General features: G+C 38.9%; 1 protein-coding gene and 1 long non-coding RNA gene across 2 annotated transcripts in view; one reads left to right on the top strand and one right to left on the bottom strand.

Annotated features, from left to right (window-relative positions):
- Positions 1 to 11,646, bottom strand: part of LOC127492608 (uncharacterized) — a 19,170-nt gene extending 7,524 nt beyond the window's left edge. Inside the window, exons 1-2 of the long non-coding RNA XR_007922138.2 lie at positions 9,894 to 11,646; positions 9,156 to 9,265 (exon numbers count right to left, since the gene is read on the bottom strand). This is a non-coding gene — a long non-coding RNA (uncharacterized lncRNA). The remainder of the gene's footprint in view (positions 1 to 9,155; positions 9,266 to 9,893) is intronic.
- TBX20 (T-box transcription factor 20) overlaps positions 1 to 17,317 on the top strand; it is a 62,362-nt gene extending 45,045 nt beyond the window's left edge. The window contains exons 7-8 of the mRNA XM_002713752.5: positions 10,406 to 10,518; positions 11,642 to 17,317. Of these exons, the coding sequence (XP_002713798.1) occupies positions 10,406 to 10,518; positions 11,642 to 11,982 (454 nt within the window). The 3' untranslated portion in view covers positions 11,983 to 17,317. The remainder of the gene's footprint in view (positions 1 to 10,405; positions 10,519 to 11,641) is intronic.
- Positions 17,318 to 17,694: the final 377 nt, after the last annotated feature.

The raw sequence follows: 17,694 nt of genomic DNA, 5'->3' as shown, positions 1-17,694 counted from the left end.
GAGCAGCAGTTACTCGCAAGTGTCTTGCAGTTGTGAATTGTTCTACTTCTTCCTCACTTGTGTTTTCCTTTCCATGTGTGGGGGTATTTGTCTCTGCCTCACAATTTACTGCAGTTAACTTCTAGGCTAAGCAGTCTGTACTTTGCATGAGATCTTTCTTTTAGCTGTCCCAGCCATTAAGACTTAGGAAACTAAGCATAAAGCTTTTGTTTGTTTCAGTGATGTGGTTTACTTAAGTTGCTAATGATATGCTGAAACCAGAAATGTATATTAGTATTGAAAAGAAAAATCAATTGGATTAAGTCAAATAAATAAAAATAAAGTCTAAAAGCTTTCTGAAAGATTAACATTATTTTTCCAAAACAGATTGCATAATATAGTTCAGTTATCAAATTAAAATTAATGATTTATAATACATCTCAAATTGTATTATCTAAGGTTTTCATTTTTTAAACATTTTATGGAAGCTAAAATATTAATATAATTTGTAATATATCTGCATAAGTCTTTAGAAAAATATGTGACATGGAGTTCTTTACAGAGACCCAGAGACACGATGGAAACACGAACAAACTGATGAGCAAGGACAAACATTTTGTTTCTTATAAATTATATTTGATTTTAATGGATTTGACATTTTCTCCTTAAACACAGTTTTGGTCAGGTCTGTATTTTGGAGAGAAAGTTAGAATGGAAATGGAAATAACATTTAATTTCTATTTAATTGTCTCTCTGACATGTATATTGTAGGAAGACTTAAATGAAGTATGGTTAGTTGTAGGGACTAGAAGTCTCAATTTCATCTAAAATGATGGTAATTCTGTAACCCACCTATGGTACACACGATCATGATAATAATACCTAAATACATTTCAGTTTATCTATGAATATTCTTTTAGCACTTACGTGCCTGGTACCAATTCAGCTCCCTATGTGTATCAGTTCCCTTAATCTTTTATTTTATTTTATTTTATTTTATTTTATTTTTTTTAGTTTTTGACAGGCAGAGTGGACAGTGAGAGAGAGAGAAAGGTCTTCCTTTGCTGTTGGTTCACCCTCCAATGGCCGCCGCGGCCAGCGCACTGCGGCCGGTGCACCGTGCTGATGCGAAGGCAGGAGCCAGGTGCTTCTCCTGGTCTCCCATGGGGTGAAGGGCCCAAGCACTTGGGCCATCCTCCACTGCACTCCCTGGCCACAGCAGAGAGCTGGCCTAGTTCCCTTACTCTTAATAATAATCTTAATAATAACCTTAAGAGCTCGATCATATTAATTTCTTCGTATTGCAGATGAGGACATGGAAGCATGGAGAGGTGAGTGATTTGCCTGCAGGCGCACAGCAGGCAAGGGGCAGGGCTGGGACCTAAGCTAAGCAGAGCAGCTCTGCCAGTGTGCACCTGCCCGCCACACTGGGGCGGAGGCTCTGTTCCCCATCATGGCTTCTAGACCAGCATCAGCAGCCGCATCACCTGGAGACACTGGACATCGCACTCCCAGGCCATATCTCAGACCCACTGAGTTGGAAAAGCTGGGGGGAGGCTGTACAACCTGTGTTTTGAGGAGTCCTTCAGTGATTCTGATACACACGGGTGTCTGAGAGCTGCTACTTCTCCCTGATCAGGGGACAAGGGTCTAGTGGTAGAGACAGACATGCAAATATACATCATCTAGTAAGTGCAGTAATTGAGGCATAGGTGAGGATACTTCAAAAGCTTCATGGAAAATGGGATGAGGAAATAATTTAATTTTACTGCAAGACAACTTTGAAATCCAAGCACAGTTTTCCATAATATGCATTTTTCATGAACTTTTTGAAGACCCCTCATATTAGGAACAGAGATGCTGCAAAGGAGACTGTAATTGGAGGGCGAAAGTTTTGCTTTTTGAGCACTAAGAAATTTGTGCTTGATTTTAAAGACACAGAAAAGGCAACAAATCCCAATACAGGTAGGGTATGCTGGATTTGTTTGTCCGGAGTTTGAGCAGATAGTCTAAATGACTTCAATCGGGGCTGAGTATTTTGGCAGGACCAGCAGAATCATTGTTACTATCCTGTGTAACCCATCTTCTGGCCACAGCTGTGCCTCTGACATTCATGCTATTCCTGGAATTGATGGTTTTAAAGTTTTCTGAAGACATTTTTTGGAGATCACCTAAGATAATGATGCGTCCTTTGTGCCTAGAAAAATAACTGAGTGTTCCATGCTAGAAAGGCTGACCCTCACTCATGACACCCACTTTATTTGCCTATAAATACAAAGATAGGCCTACTAAAACTCTAGTGCCTTGCATTAGGATATAACAGGACTGAGTGTTACAAGCTACTGTCATAGCTCCTAATGCCGACATCACTTAACCCATTAGGGAAGTCAGCCTTCATTTTTCAGGGTACAGCATTGTAGGCTTCCAGGCTAAACAAATTCTTTGCACTTTTCTTTCTCCTGGAAATAGGGATTAGACATAAAGGAAACAACACAGGCTGACTACTCTTTGTAATGTCTTCAGAGAGATGGACTGATGTGCACCGCTGTGTTCAATCACTTAAAAGGCAATAATTCAATTATGCCATCCTGTATATAAGAAAAGCCATTGCTTTTCAGTTCACTTCCAGGCCTGACACAAGTAAATCACTTTGATAAAATCCCTTTTTTCCCCTCTTAGAGACTAGCATAAGTAATGATATGACAATCTAGCAAGGACAAGATGAATGTAATATACTTCTTATAGAAAAGCAAAAGATTTCACAAAGCAGTGATTCATTGTGTTATTTGGAAAATTATTTTTCATGTGTGTGTGTGAGAAAGATAATTTAAATGATCTCTTTAAGGGTACTTTCAGAGAGGTAAATCTTTTGGATTTAAGTGTATGAATTTAGCAGTTTATGTGCAAATTATAGGAGAAATATACCTCATGAATACAACATTCATAATTTGGACTCACTGATGGCCATACTTTTATAACTATGCAAAGTGAAAATAATATCTAAGATATTGAATCAAATTCCTTTCTCATATGAAAATAACTACCTCATTCCATTTTCATTTTAACTATCAGTAATATGACACATAGCTTAGACTTAAAGGACAACTTGAATCTATGTTATTGCATCATTTTATCATGGATTCCAGCTCCACTGGCTTTTTTTTTTAATAACTCAGATAATCCAAAAAGACAGTCACGCTCTAACATGATAGTGAATCAAATCCTTGAGTAAGTGACATCAGTTGTTAAACTGCTGGGGTTCAATATTAGCAGAGTGTAGTCATATAAAGGTGAAACTGTATGGCAGTTGGCAGATTAATTAGGGTCCATGTCATTTCAACTTATCCTTCCTGTTAAACTTTATGTTCAATATATTCAACAGTGTCAGTGAGTGATAAGATATTTTTATTTTATTAGATTAATAAGTCTACATCAAAGGACTCAAAAAGTCTCAAAAATTTTTAAAAATAAGTTGTGCTTTTAAACAAGAGCTGTGGACTCATTAAAATGTAACATGTTGTGTAATAACTTTATAATAGAGTTGAAAAGAACATTGTCAATTTCTCATTGACTTCAGTATTCTATCATTGAGAAAAGTCCTGTTTTTTGGACCATATTATTCTGAATTATGACTATTAAGATAGATAGAATACACTGGAGAAACATACAATCTAAAAGATGACATTTTTTCATGCTTTACGTATACTTACAAGGAACCACTATTTCCTGAGTATCTCCTATGTGCCAGAAACTATTTTGAGTCATTCAAATGTGTTATCTCATTTAATACTTTTAGTGCCACTTATTGCTATTTTCTGCTTTTGTTTTTGCATAGCAACATCTTCATTATCCAATGCAATGCATAATTTTCTTTGTCTCTCTCTTCTCTTTCTGCTTCTTCCTTTCTTCTCTCTACCCTGCTCCCCCAAAAGGCAGAGATGTTTATGTGTTTGGTTTATTGCTGTTTCCATAATTCTTAGGATAGTGACTTGTTCACAGTAGTGACGCAATGATTTTTTTTTAAAATGACTGAGTTTCCCCCTGAGGTGGATAGTATATGCTCCCCAATTTACAGCTGAAGAGAGGTTAAGACAGTAACACAGCCACAATGTTAAAATGGAAAATGGTTCAACCCCTCATGTCTCCATTCATCCATTTGATGAATAACATTAATGCCCATGACATTTTCAATGTGTCTCACTGCACCCATGAATTACTACATTGACTAAAAGTCAACATGGTAATTATACTTTTTAAAACATATTTTTTTAAAGGAAAACAGTAATTTATAGATGATAGCAGTGTCTGTCTTTCCTTCCTTCCTTCTCTCTCTTTCCTTTTCTTTCCCTCCCTTCCTTCCTTCCTTCCTTCCTTCCTTCCTTCCTTCCTTCCTTCCTTCCTTCCTTCCTTCCTTCCTTCCTTCCTTCCACACAGAGGCAGAAAGAGAGAGTCTGTATCTTCCATCCACTGATTCATTTCCTAAATGGCTGCAATGGCCAGAGCTGAGTGAATCCAGGAGGCAGGAGCTTCTTCTGGTTCTCCCATATGGGTGCAGGGGCCCAAGCATTTGGGCCATCTTCTACTGCTTTCCCAGGCCATAGCAGAGAGCTGGATTGGAAGAGGAGCAATCTGGACTCGAACCAGCACCCATATGGGATGCTGGCACTGCACGTGGCAGCTTTACTCTCTATGCTACAGCACTGGCCCCTTAAACAGATTTATATATTTGAAAGGTAGAGTGACAGAGAGGGGGAGAGATGAGAGAGAGAGAGAAAGAGAGAAGGAGAGATCTCTTCTATCTTCTGATTTACTCCCCAAACATTTGTGACAGCTTGGTCTGGACCCAGCTGAAACCAGGGGCCGGGAACTGCATCCAGGTAGCCCGTGTGGGTGGCAGGAACCCAAGTATGTGGAACATCATTTGCTGCTTTTCAGACACATTCCAGCAGTAAACTGGAAGCAGAGGCAGGACTCCATTCTGGGCACTCTGATATGGGACACTGGCATCCCAAGCAGCAGTTTAACCCACTGCACCATAACACTGACCCCCCAAAATTGTAATTTTTATTAACTCATTATAATAGGTTCCCAAAGTACCAGTGTGAGACCAGAAACTCTTTTTGTTCATTGGTAATTATCATAGTCTCATGGTATTTTATAATTGATTTAGATTAAAAACTACATACATCCCAAATTCAAAAGGTACAGATGAGTATATGGTGAGAAGTACCTACAATACCCCTCCCCCCCCCGTCCCTCATGCCTAAACTTGTCGGCCCTTTGGAATCATCCTGGAGCTTTAACAAGTATTAAAGCTCATGTCACATCTCAGAGGTTAAGAATTAATTGGCTTGTGAGTGTAGCTGGGCTTTGGAAGTGTTATAAAATTGGGTAAAAGTAAAGCAACAAGGATCAAACATATCCTCTTTCCTAAAACAAAGAAGGAACAAGAAAAAGTTACAAAAATTCTTGTAATTGTACATGAGCATACAAAGGGCAGTAATCTCTGAGGTTGGGAAACACATGAGGTCAGTTCTGTGATGGCCCCAGGGTCTCACCCAAGAGAGTGTCTAGATCTTGGCCAGAGAAGGGGTAAATACAGGCAGAACCTGGTTGACTTCTTATGCTGAGAAGTCAGACCTGAGTGTCTGAGAAAACCCAAAGAGTGACAATTCATAGGACACACTACAGGAGAACAGAGAGCTGCCTGGAAAGAGAAGGCCCCTTGTGAGTGTTCAGCTGAGACTCGATTAGTACATGCATGTAAAGAAACTACCAGAAGGCTGCAGAATGGGTCTGGGGAGGGAAGCAGTGGAAAAGATGAGAATAAATAATGTGTAGTGCTCACCCAAGAATGGAAATGAGCCTGTTCCAGCCAGATGGGCTGGAAAACTTTTATTTTACAGTGCATGTGGTAGAGTACCCACAAGGTTTTTATATCTGTAATAGATATAAAAATAGCCTTCGACTGGACAGTGTTCCCATCCTGCCTAACATATCTCAAAAGAGAAACTCAAAAGGAAGAAACTGTTACCAAATAACTAAATGCCAAAATATAGCTCAAGAATATTTTTAGGAATACAACAACTTCCATCACCTGTAGAAAAATATGACCTGTATGAGAAGTTGATCTATTGAAAATAACTTGCAGCTGACATAGATATTATAATCAACAAAGACATTCAAACAGTTATAATGAATGTATTCCTTATATTTGTAAATTGAGTAGCAGCATGAAAGAACTAAATGTTCTGTAGGTGAAAACTCTAAGAAACACAATGAAAAATACATAGAATGAAATTATTGGCATATTAGACATTGTAGATGCAAAGCTTAGTAAACTTGAAGATATAGTGATAAAAAGTATTCAACATGAAACAAAGTGAAGATAAATTTTTAAAAATAACAAGAGCATCAGTGAAATGTGGGAAAACTTCAATATGCCTTCTATTATTTGAGCAATTGGAGACCCTGTAAGGTGATTGAGGCATTGGAGAAGAGATGTATTTGAAGAAATATGTGCAAAACTGTTCCAGTTTAATTGCAACTGTAAACACATAATTCAAAGAGGCTCAACAAACTCAAACACAAAAAGAATGAAGAAATACTACCAAGTCATATCATAATCAAATAGCTCTAAACCAGGATAAAAAGAAAATATTAAAAGTGGCTGGGCCGGCACTGTGGTGTTAACGAGTAAAGCCATTGCCTGCAGTGCCAGCATCCCATGTGGCATAAATTCAAATCCCTGCTGCTCCACTTCTGATCCAGCTCTCTGCTATGGCCTGGGAAAGCAGTAGAAGATGGCCCAAGTCCTTGGGCCCCTGCACCCATACGGGAGACCTGGAAGAAGCTCCTGGCTCCTGGCTTCAGATCCTCCCAGCCCAGGCCATAGCAGAGAGCTGGATTGGAAGTGCAGCATTGGGACTCAAACTAGAGCACATATGGGATGCTGGCACTGCAGATGGTGGTTTTACCCTCCACACCACACTGCGGGCTGCAGGCCCCGTGGAATAACATTTTAAAGTACCAAAAGAGGGGCCGGTGCTGTGGCATAGCAGGTAAAGCTGCCACCTACAGTGCCAACATCCTGTATGGTTTGAGCCCCAACTGCTCCATTTCTGATCCAGCTCCCTGCTGTGGCCTGGGAAAGCAGTGGAAGATGGCTCAAGTCCTTAGGCTCCTGCACCTGCATGGGAGACCCAGAAGAAGCTCCTGGCTTCTGGCTGAGGATTGCCCCAGCTCCAGCTGTTGCAGCCATCTGGGGAGCGAACCAGCAGATGGAAGAACTCTCTCTCTCGCTGCCTCTGCTTCTTTGTAATTCTGCCTTTCAAATAAATAAATAAATCTTTTAAAAAAATAAAGTACCAAAAAGAAAGATGAAAAATATTTCAGACTATTTAAATCTTTAAAAAAGTTAATTAAGTAGTCAAAGATGAGGAATCTTCAAAAAGCTTATGGAAAAATCTGTATTATGAAAAATTATCCATAGATTGAATTTTTATGCAAAATAAACATCTTTTTAGTTGTATTTTCTATCAACTTTTTGTAGTACTTTCATATTGTTAGGGTCTTACACTTGAAAGGTATATCATCATTTGATGGTAGATTGTGATAAGTAAAAGATATTTGCTGTAAGTGCTAAAGGATCCACAAAAATAGCCAAAGAAAGTGATAGCTAACAAACCAACAAAGAATATGTATTGGACTCATAGGAAAATTAATCCTAAATTAGGCAAAAATGAGGAAAAAGATAACAGAGAATAGATGGTACAAATAGCAAGATGGCAGACTTCAACATAACCATATCAGTATTCACATCAAATGTCAATGCAGTATAGTTCTCAATTAAAAGGCAGACGTTTTCAATGTGAGCTAAAAAGTAATGCAGAATATATGATGCCTATAAGGACCATAATTTATCTGTAAAGATACAAGTGATGGGTGTTCGGCATAATAGCCAACATACTGGTTAAGATACCTACATCTGACATTGGAATACCTGGGTATTATACCCATCTCCAGACCTTGGGAGGTAGCCATAATGGCTCAAGTAACCGGGCTCCTGCCACCCATGAGGGAGACCTGCATAGAGTTGCTGGCTCTTGGCATCAGCCCCACCCCAGCCCTGGCCGTTGTGGGCATTGGAGGAGTGGACCAGTAGGTTGGAGTGCTCTGTTCTCTCTTTTTCTGTCTTTTGTGGTGCCATAAATATATAAGTACAAAGATAGACACTTAATTTTAAAAGTCACAGTTGAAAGTAATGCATTTTTTAAAAAGTATATCATGACAACACTAATGAAAGGAAAAATGAAGTGGCTATATTAATATTAAAGAAGATTTCAGAGCAAAGAATGTTACTAGGGATAGGGTAGATCATTTTATATTGATAAAGAGTTCCAGTCATCAGAACATACAGTTCCACAGGTGACTCAAATGTACAGATATGTATGGTAACCATTACTCTAATCTCTCAGCTCATTAGTTTCCACCATGCAGAGGCAAATTTTCTAAGCAGTTTCTTGTCCTGGAATCAGGAATGTTCTGGAAATATGAGAGTACTTCAAAAATTTCATGAAAAATTTGAATTAAAAGATAAGTTTGTTATACAAAAAACTTTGTAGTCCTTGCATTGTTTTTTTCATATGTGCATGACAGATGAACTTTTTGAAGGCTTTCCATGCACATACAGGTATATACAGGCATATACAAACCTACATATTCTTTGTCTTAAATTCAGACAGTAGCATAACTTTATGTATTCTTCTGTACCTTTTCTTTCTTACTGTGCTGGTATCTTGGTGATTATTCCATATCAATAAATGTTGAATGAACTCATTCCTTTTAACAGCTCTATGTTAATCCATTGGATCTGAATTTACCTGATCTCTTTAATTTTGACTATGTGAAGTGTATTGTGTATTTATTTTAAAGTCTCTTGGGAATAAAGATGTAATTTCAATAGTTGCTAGTACTAATTTTTCTTTTAGGAATACTCAAGTATTCATACTCATGCTATATATTATGATAAATTGCTTGACTTTAAATGTATACCAAATTAAGTATGAATTGTATTTTTTTCCTACACATGAAGTCTGTGTGTCTGCATGAAATATTGACAGGTGTTACATTTTGAAACATTTTTATGACATTTTATTTGCTTTTTAAATTCTTACCTCAATATGAAATTTGGTGTGTAGTTTGTCCTTTCTCATTTAGCACAATTTGTTTTATATCCAATTTTTGTCCGTTAGTAGATAATGCAGCATTGATCTTTAGGTCACACCTATTTTGGAAACGTATACTTTGAGAACTGTTACCAATATACACTTTGGCAAAAACATTATTTGGCTAAAAGCTTGCTGCCTTTTCCTTTTTTTTTATAGCAGTAGGTCAAACAGTATAATACCAAACCAATTTTGGTTTTTATAGTTAACCTTACTCTTTGGTTTATAGATTATATTATAAAAGGAAGCAATCTACGAAGACATGTACAAGTGTATCTGGGGGCCTAAATCCCTAAATGGCCATTTATATTTTCTTTATGGGTTTTCTGTAATTTTCATTCTTAGAGCAACAAAGATAGGCTGTCCATTATCCAAATTATCAACATTGTCATATACTTTATGCATCTGTTTGGTTTGTTAATGAACATCGATCCTAATGAAACGATAACTTGAAATTTTTGCCAGCATTTCATCAGCTGTTGAATCAGTGCAGCTGGCAGAAGTATTTACATTATATTCATTAGCTGATGAAGCCACTAGGAAGATTCACTGCAACTTCACATGGTAAATTCATTCACTCGTGGGCTTTTTACATCATTCAATTCCATATTTCTCTGGTCAGGTTTCATAGCTCCTTGTTTACCTCTTTGGCCTTCACGTTATGGTATTTAAGGGGATTGTCCTTACCCTATACACTTAGGCTTGCTTGTGTCATGTCTGAGGAGCCCTCTCCCCAGCACTGTGTCATAGAGAAGTCCTCCTCCGCAGTGCCTGCAGAGTCAACCAACTGTGTGGATTGGAAATGTTTGAATAAAACATTTTTTACCTGAACAAATACGGATTTTTTTTCACATCATTTTACTCTAAATAATACAGTCTAGCAACTATTTACACAGCATTTACATTGTATATTAGCCATTATGTTATCTCAGTATGATTCAAAATATATGGGAGAGAATGTGTACAGATTGTATGCAAACATCACACAATTTTATATAAAGTGCTTGAGCATCTGATGATTTTGTTATCTGTGGGGTCCCTGAAATCATTCCCGTTGGATACCAAGGACAGCTCTGCAGGTTTTGAATGTCCTCTTTCTCTGGAATGGTTTCCTTTTGGCTGAGAACATGATTTACTGACTAATGAGTGATCCTTAAGATTACTGTAGTGAACTCACGATGGGTTTCTTTGTTCCCCAGGGAAAGTGTGGAGAGCCTGATTCAGAAGCATTCCTATGCCCGCTCACCCATCCGCACCTATGGAGGAGAAGAGGATGTCCTGGGGGATGAGAACCAGGCAACCCAGAATCGAGGTGAGACCGCTTCCAGGGCTGCAGAACCTACAGGGGAAGGCGACGGGGGAGCTTATGAGATGTCTAGTCCTCAGGGTCCATACTGTCCAGAAAGGATCTCAGGAGTGGACAGCCTACTGCTGGTCTTTAGATGTCTCTATTTGCCTGTGAGTGGTGAGAGACTCCACTGACTGGAGGTTTCCTGTGGTTTGTTTTCCAGTGCAAAGACTATGAGCCTCTGAGTCAGAAGTCAGGAGGTGCTTGTCTGTGATCTGTAACCAAAGAGCCATTAAACCTGGGCGCGGCCCCTTAGTCGTCTTGTTCCTCGATTCTAGAATCTAAATATTAGAGAAACTTTTCCACCTGCATCAGGAATATCTTTCTAGGATCAAAGTCCAGAGTGGAAACTGCTTTTAAAGAAAGATTGCCCTAGTGAAGGGCATCTTGCAGAGTCAGAGGCCCCAGAGCAGAGTGGAAGGTGAACAAAGTTTCTTTGTTGCAAAGGCTCAGGGAGTAGGCCAGTGCAGAGAAACAAGGCCAGAGGTGCCCTCTCCTGGGAACAGGGATGTTCCTATGGGGAGAGAACCCTCTGCTCTGTTTCCTGTCTATAACATAGAAGCCATAATCAGTGAAAGCAGAAGACACCTCTTACAAATCAGTCCAAGTGTGACGCTGGTGATTATGCACTGGAGAAATCAGTGCCAATTCTCCTCTAAACTTCTAGATGCTGTGATGCAGGGAGATACACTTTTGTAGGTTCTTGGCTTTGGAAACGGGGTAGCTCTGTTGAGACCTACCCATCCAGCCTTCCTTATGGAGAGGCCACAGAAGTTAGGACAAATGCACACTATTTGCAGCTTTTTTAAAATGGGAGTTGTTACCTGCTGGTATGGTCCTGGTGTTTGGGAATTTATCAGCCATCTAATGAGTTAGGTCTCTTTATATTTAGTACATTTTCTCTTCCATGCAGGGAATAAGTAAAATCTTATCTAGAAAGGTAGATTTGCCTCGTGGCAATTCTCAGCTGTGTTTAGTCTTAAAACTGCAGTATTATGTATTTTTAAAAATAAATTGATCTTACAGATAATTCTTGATCTGCATATTGAAATAGTGCTTTCAGTCTAACCAGTGTTTTGCCTTTCAGGGTCAGCATTCACAACATCTGATAATTTGTCTCTCAGTTCCTGGGTATCATCTTCTTCCAGTTTTCCTGGATTTCAGCACCCACAGTCCCTGACTGCTCTTGGTACCAGTACAGCGTCCATAGCGACTCCCATTCCTCACCCCATCCAAGGTTCTCTGCCACCATATAGCCGCCTAGGGATGCCTCTGACCCCCTCGGCCATTGCCACTTCCATGCAAGGGAGTGGCCCCACTTTCCCTTCATTCCACATGCCACGATACCATCACTACTTTCAGCAAGGGCCCTACGCTGCCATCCAAGGACTGCGCCATTCCTCTGCTGTGATGACGCCCTTTGTATGACTCTTCTAAAAAATGGGAGACTCCAGATCCAGAATGTACAAATGGGTATGGAATTCTAGGGCAGGGTTGGGTGGGCAGGAGGCGGGGCATTGGAGCAGGGGCTCTCCAGGAGACCTGGGACCTATTAAAGAGGAGAGCTGGACTCAACCCTTACTGCTAAGGGCATGTACCATGGACCGGGGTTCATCTATAGTTGCGGGACAGTTGCTGGGTTCAGGAGAAAATCATGTAAAATTTCTTACCAGCCTGAGTCCTGCAACTAACAGGATATCAGTCTATCCAGGAATTTTCATAACATAAGGCAGATGACTCTTAAGGTGCATCATTCTTAGTGGTGGGCAATGCTGTGTCAATGCAGTAATGTATAAAACCAATGTGTATAGGTGTTCTTTCTGCTTTCCACAGGCTAAAAGAATCTTCAAAGAGGCAATACTACGTAGCATTCTGACCATAATGCCTAACTTAAGTCAATTTCTCTCTGTAGAAACCGGGAGCCAATAGAGAAATATCTATAGTGCTGTAGGTTAAGCATGTTTAGTTTTCCTCTGTGTTAGTTTGCTGGAGGAAGGAGCTGAGATACTGCTAATGCATCCTGTTGTGTGGATGAATATATGGTGATGCCTTCACCCAGTTCTTTTTGCAATATTGAAGGGCCAGTACCTGACAAGATCAGTTTCCAGTCTTGTATTCTTCCTTCTGATTCTCAATCGTGCAGTGACTTGTCATTTATGTAAGAAAATGGTCCATATATGATTTTGGAGCCATTGTTACATTGTAAAACTAAGATTTGCTTTTTCTAGGCTGCATTCTAAGTAGAGACTTTTTTTTAACTGACAGATACTCCAAAGCTGTGTGAGATGATCCTTGAGGCTTTCTTTCACCTACAGCTGCAATAAGATGGTTGTCCTGTTTGGGAAGCAATTTTTCTGCTGTGGGTGTCAAAGGCCCTTTTGTTTTCATGTCAGCTTTGGGAGACCTCATGGGTGTTAAAATGCCTTGGGTGAAATTCTCCTTTTCAGTAAATCTGCTTTGTTGCTGCTGTCACTGATTGACAGGGATTTGAGAATGACCATTCAAAATGTCCACATAGCCAAGATGGGCTCAGGACAATTGATGTGCCCATGTATCTGGTCACTGGTCCTTTTTCTTACCATGTTATACTTACTGCTCCTGTATCACTTTTCTAAGTCTATAATACGAAAAAATTGCATTTTATCTCGATGACTCCCAAACCAAAACATTGGCAGTTCTTGTAAGTCCATCTCATGCCTCCATCTACTTTATTTTCAACTCTGTCTTCTAAAGCCTTTCTTTAATGTACATAATAGTAATTAATTATATTTGTTTTGTATAACCTGCATGTTGTTTTGAGCAATATATGTCTATGCATTTATAGTCAGGCTAACACATTTAGCATTTTGCAACAGTTCATTTTCCCAGTAACAGAAATGTAATGGAGTGAGTAGTCTTTCAACTTTAGATATAGTGCATTCTAGCTACAGGGATGTGACCCTGTCTTCTTAGCAAATTTCCCCAAAACTCTATTTTAATTTAATCCAATTTTGGTATGTAATTTTCATTCTACTCTGTTCTTAGTGCAAAAATATTGAATCTGTTAAAAGAGATGGGAAGTATTGCTACTGACAGTAGAAGTGTATTTGAGGGTAAATGCAATATACTTATCACATCAGACTCCTCTGGGATTCTATTTGGTTGTTTTAATGTTAGCCTTTCCCATCTCAAATGGCTTTCTTGGGCATTTCCAGCCTAGGAAGCAGGGCCTCCATGGCACAGCCTGTCTATATGATGCCACTAGGTTTTGTACTCACCATTCTTTGCTGATTCCCAAGGTTTACTTACAAAAAAGCACGTGCTATTATAAGGCATCTCGAAGTCCTGTGACTGACATTGTAGCTTAATTTCTAACTTCTTGCATGTTATTCTGTACTATCCACAGGTTCTTTGCTTTCAAACAAAGTAAGGATTGGCATTTCTTTAAAAAAAAACCAGTTATGATTAATATTTAAGATAAATATCCATAGATATTTATAGAATAGTTGGCCAGTGCTCCTTTGAATGCTGAGTACTGCTGCTTAAAGCAGGAATAACAAAAGATGTTATTTTACACAGTGCTACTCAATACTTTGATAAATTACTGGTCTACTAAAGTGAATCTCTAAATCTTCTTTTCAGAGAATGAAAGAATTATTTTAATACTATTTTGACATTTCAACTAATCTTTGTATCTCAAAGTACGTTTTTATATTGGGGCTAAATATGGTCTTACACTGGTATTTCCTGACTGCATTCAACTAAAAGTAAGTAGAGTGCTTACAGAAAAGCAACAAATAAGAGATAAAAGCATGCCCTTGGAAGGTCACACCTGAAATTCTAAATTGGATATATTTTCAAAGTGTTAGTATTATTTATGGCACAGCGCAGAATACTAACCACTATACGATCATGGCATGTTAGTATTATTTAAACCAGAGCAAAGAAGCATAAATGAAATGGAGCTTAACCTAATCGGAGTCACAAGCCATAGGAGCTAAGGGGTAGGAAGTTAACCAGCTCAGGCCTCTCTGAGCTATTCTGGCTGATGATTCTTATTAACCCACTAGGAATTTAATATTTAAAATTCTAAAGTATATTCTACCAAAAGTAACTACAATTAAAGTATTAAATGAGAAAACCAATTGAGTAGTAGAGACCATAAGTTATATCTGGAATAAATTCAGAGTTTTCTACGTAAGTATACTCATTATAGTAGCAAAAAACATGGCTAATGTGCAGTGCTGCTAAGTTCTGCCAGACTTGCTGTATCTCATCTTAAGGAAGTAATTTGTAACTTGGTAGGTTCTGTGTTTGTAATTTGTTTTTAAAACGTTTATCAGTAATTCTGAGCAAATTCAATAATCTTTTTTTACTTATTAAGCAAATCTTCCCTCTTCTGTCTACTGTTAGCAGGACATAGATAAACACATCCAGTTTGTGTCTAACATACCACAAATTATCAAGTAACAAGGTCTAGATTAATGAGCTTAAATTGCATTCCTCTTCCTTTTGAGTTTGTAAAAATAATATCTTGTCTGGAAGGCCTACTGCCATTTCTAGCAGGTGTGCACAGAATAGAGATGTTAAGAAGCTTCCAGACAATTGTTCCTGACCTGCCTCTGTGTAGGGTTATTCTATAGTAGTAGTTACATTGACTTCTGGAGCATTCCAGGGTCTACTCTCATCCACCCTTATTCATATTTCTGTTGCTTTGCTTCTCTGGTTATGAAAACACCACCCCCACTCCCGCTGCCTCCCGCCCAAAAATAAAACAGAAAAAGAAAGAGGAAGCCCCTGAAAAACCCAAGAGATACCAGAAGGAAAGCATACTTGTCGCCTACGTGGATTTCAGGATGTGTAACCCATTTCTGTACTTCACATGACCCTTTCAGACTCTCCTCCTGTAAGAATGTGTAAGCGAATTATATTGAGAAAAATCACCTTCAAATAAAGTAGATGGAATGACTTGACATCCCATTAACTATGCAGTCAAGTTTAGTTATGACTCAGAAACTAACAATTTTTAAAAATTCAATTATATAATGTGCAAAGTAACATAATGTAGGTAAAAGCAACATTTTATCAAAACCTTCCATTAACTGTGCAAAGAAAACTGTTTTCCTTATTAAACATTTAGGGAATTTATAATTATTACAAACAAAACAATACTGTCACCTAATTTCTTTTTAAGATTTATTTGAAAGGTAGAATGATAGGGAGAGAGGGTGAGACAGAGAAAGATATTCCATCTGTTGGTTCATCCCCCAAATGGCACCATAGCCAGGGTTGGGCCAAGCTAAAGTCAGGAGCCAGGAACTTCATCCTGATTTCCCTCATGGGTAGCAGAAGCCCAAGTACTTGGACCATCTTCCACTGCCTTCCCAGAGAGCTAGATCAGAAGCAGAGCAGCCAGGACTTGAACCAACACTCTGATATGGGATGACTGTGTCACAAGCTGTGACATAACCTGCTGTGCCACAAATGCCAGCTCCCGTCACCTAAATTTAGACAAAGCACTACGGACAAGAAGATAAGATTTTCAGCTTGCTCCTTTAAATAGTCTGGGAGGAAGATAGGTTTTATAACACGTTTTTATATTATTTTAGAATGTAATTTTTTCAAGTAAGCAACAGGAAGGCTGTAAACTCTTAAAACATTACAAAACCATAAAACTCTTTCTGTATTACTTACTATTCCATGCCAATTATAAAATATTCCAAAATGATTATCTTTCTTCAGCATGCTTGAATATGCAAAGATTCACAGATAAAAATTGCCCAGGCAAATAATCCTTGAGTACCTTCTAGATTTCTTTCTCTGTTCTCTCTCAAGTAATTTTAACCCCTCCTGTTTTTTTTTTTTAATTTTTTTTTTAATTTTTGACAGCAGAGTGGACAGTGAGAGAGACAGAGAGAAAGGTCTTCCTTTGCCGTTGGTTTACCCTCCAATGGCCGCCGCGGCCAGCGCTGACACATCGCGCTGATCTGAAGGCAGGAGCCAGGTGCTTCTCCTGGTCTCCCATGTGGGTGCAGTGCCCAAGGACTTGGGCCATCCTCCACTGCACTCCCGGGCCATAGCAGAGGGCTGGCCTGGAAGAGGGGCAACCGGGACAGAATCCGGCGCCCCGACCGGGACTAGAACCCACTGTGCCAGCACCGCAAGGCAGAGAATTAGCCTATTGAGCCGTGGCGCCAGCCAGCCCCTCCTGTTTTTAAACCAAGTATCTTTATAATAAGAAATAAAAACATTTTTGTGAAATAATCCTACATACAGACAAAAAATACAGTTTGTTGTATTTTACTTTTGGTACATTAAAATAACGTATTTACGGTTTTGCTTTTTAAGTTTTCAGAGATCTAAAAGAATTTATTTCCTAAAGGCTAAACTTGGATGTAGCCTGCGTAGTAGACTCTCTCACAGTTCTGTTGTTTGCTGTGTTCCTTTGCTTAATGGATTGCGTGAGAACAGTCACTGTAAGGAAATGTGTGTGCTAGGGTGGGGGAAGGGCATGGGAAATGTTTTATGAAGAAAGAAGTTATAAGCCTAATACTATGAAGTAACATCTAATGAAGTTCTTTTTAAGTGCAATATATTTATTTCTGCTAGAAATGTATTATCAACCTTATGTAATATTTGAAGCATTACATGTTATTTGTAAACAGCTTAAAATTATATATTACCCCAAATTGTACAGAAGTACAAATGTGTGGATATTATTTCTCTCATTAAAAATGGTGTGGTTTTTGATATATATGCACACATTACACCTTTAATGTTGTTATGTACTGTGTTTTGTGACTTTCTGTACTTCTACTGTCTGTAACGTGAACAGAAGAGGAGGGTCAGATAATGGGGAGTGGTCTGGAGGTCACAGCTAGCTACTCCCAGTCTTGACAAGGCCAGTGGGTGGCAATGCAATTTTGTAGTTTTGTCTTTAGTTGCATTTGAAAGCCTTTGGAGAAGACACTGCTCTCAAGTTTCCACCATTTCTCATGTTCCTACACCCAACTGCTTTCACTCACTATGCTGCCTGACAAGCCTTCAGAATTGAGTGATTTTGTGCCTCTCTGTGCCGGATGGTCCTAATGACTCTTTAATGTTTAAAAACTCCTGCCTCCTATTCTAGCCATGAACACTTGTATGTGCTGTAATATTATT

The sequence above is a fragment of the Oryctolagus cuniculus genome, chromosome 16, assembly GCF_964237555.1.
Source record: "Oryctolagus cuniculus chromosome 16, mOryCun1.1, whole genome shotgun sequence".
NCBI lineage: Eukaryota > Metazoa > Chordata > Mammalia > Lagomorpha > Leporidae > Oryctolagus > Oryctolagus cuniculus.
This window is presented reverse-complemented; position numbering and strand designations above follow the sequence as displayed.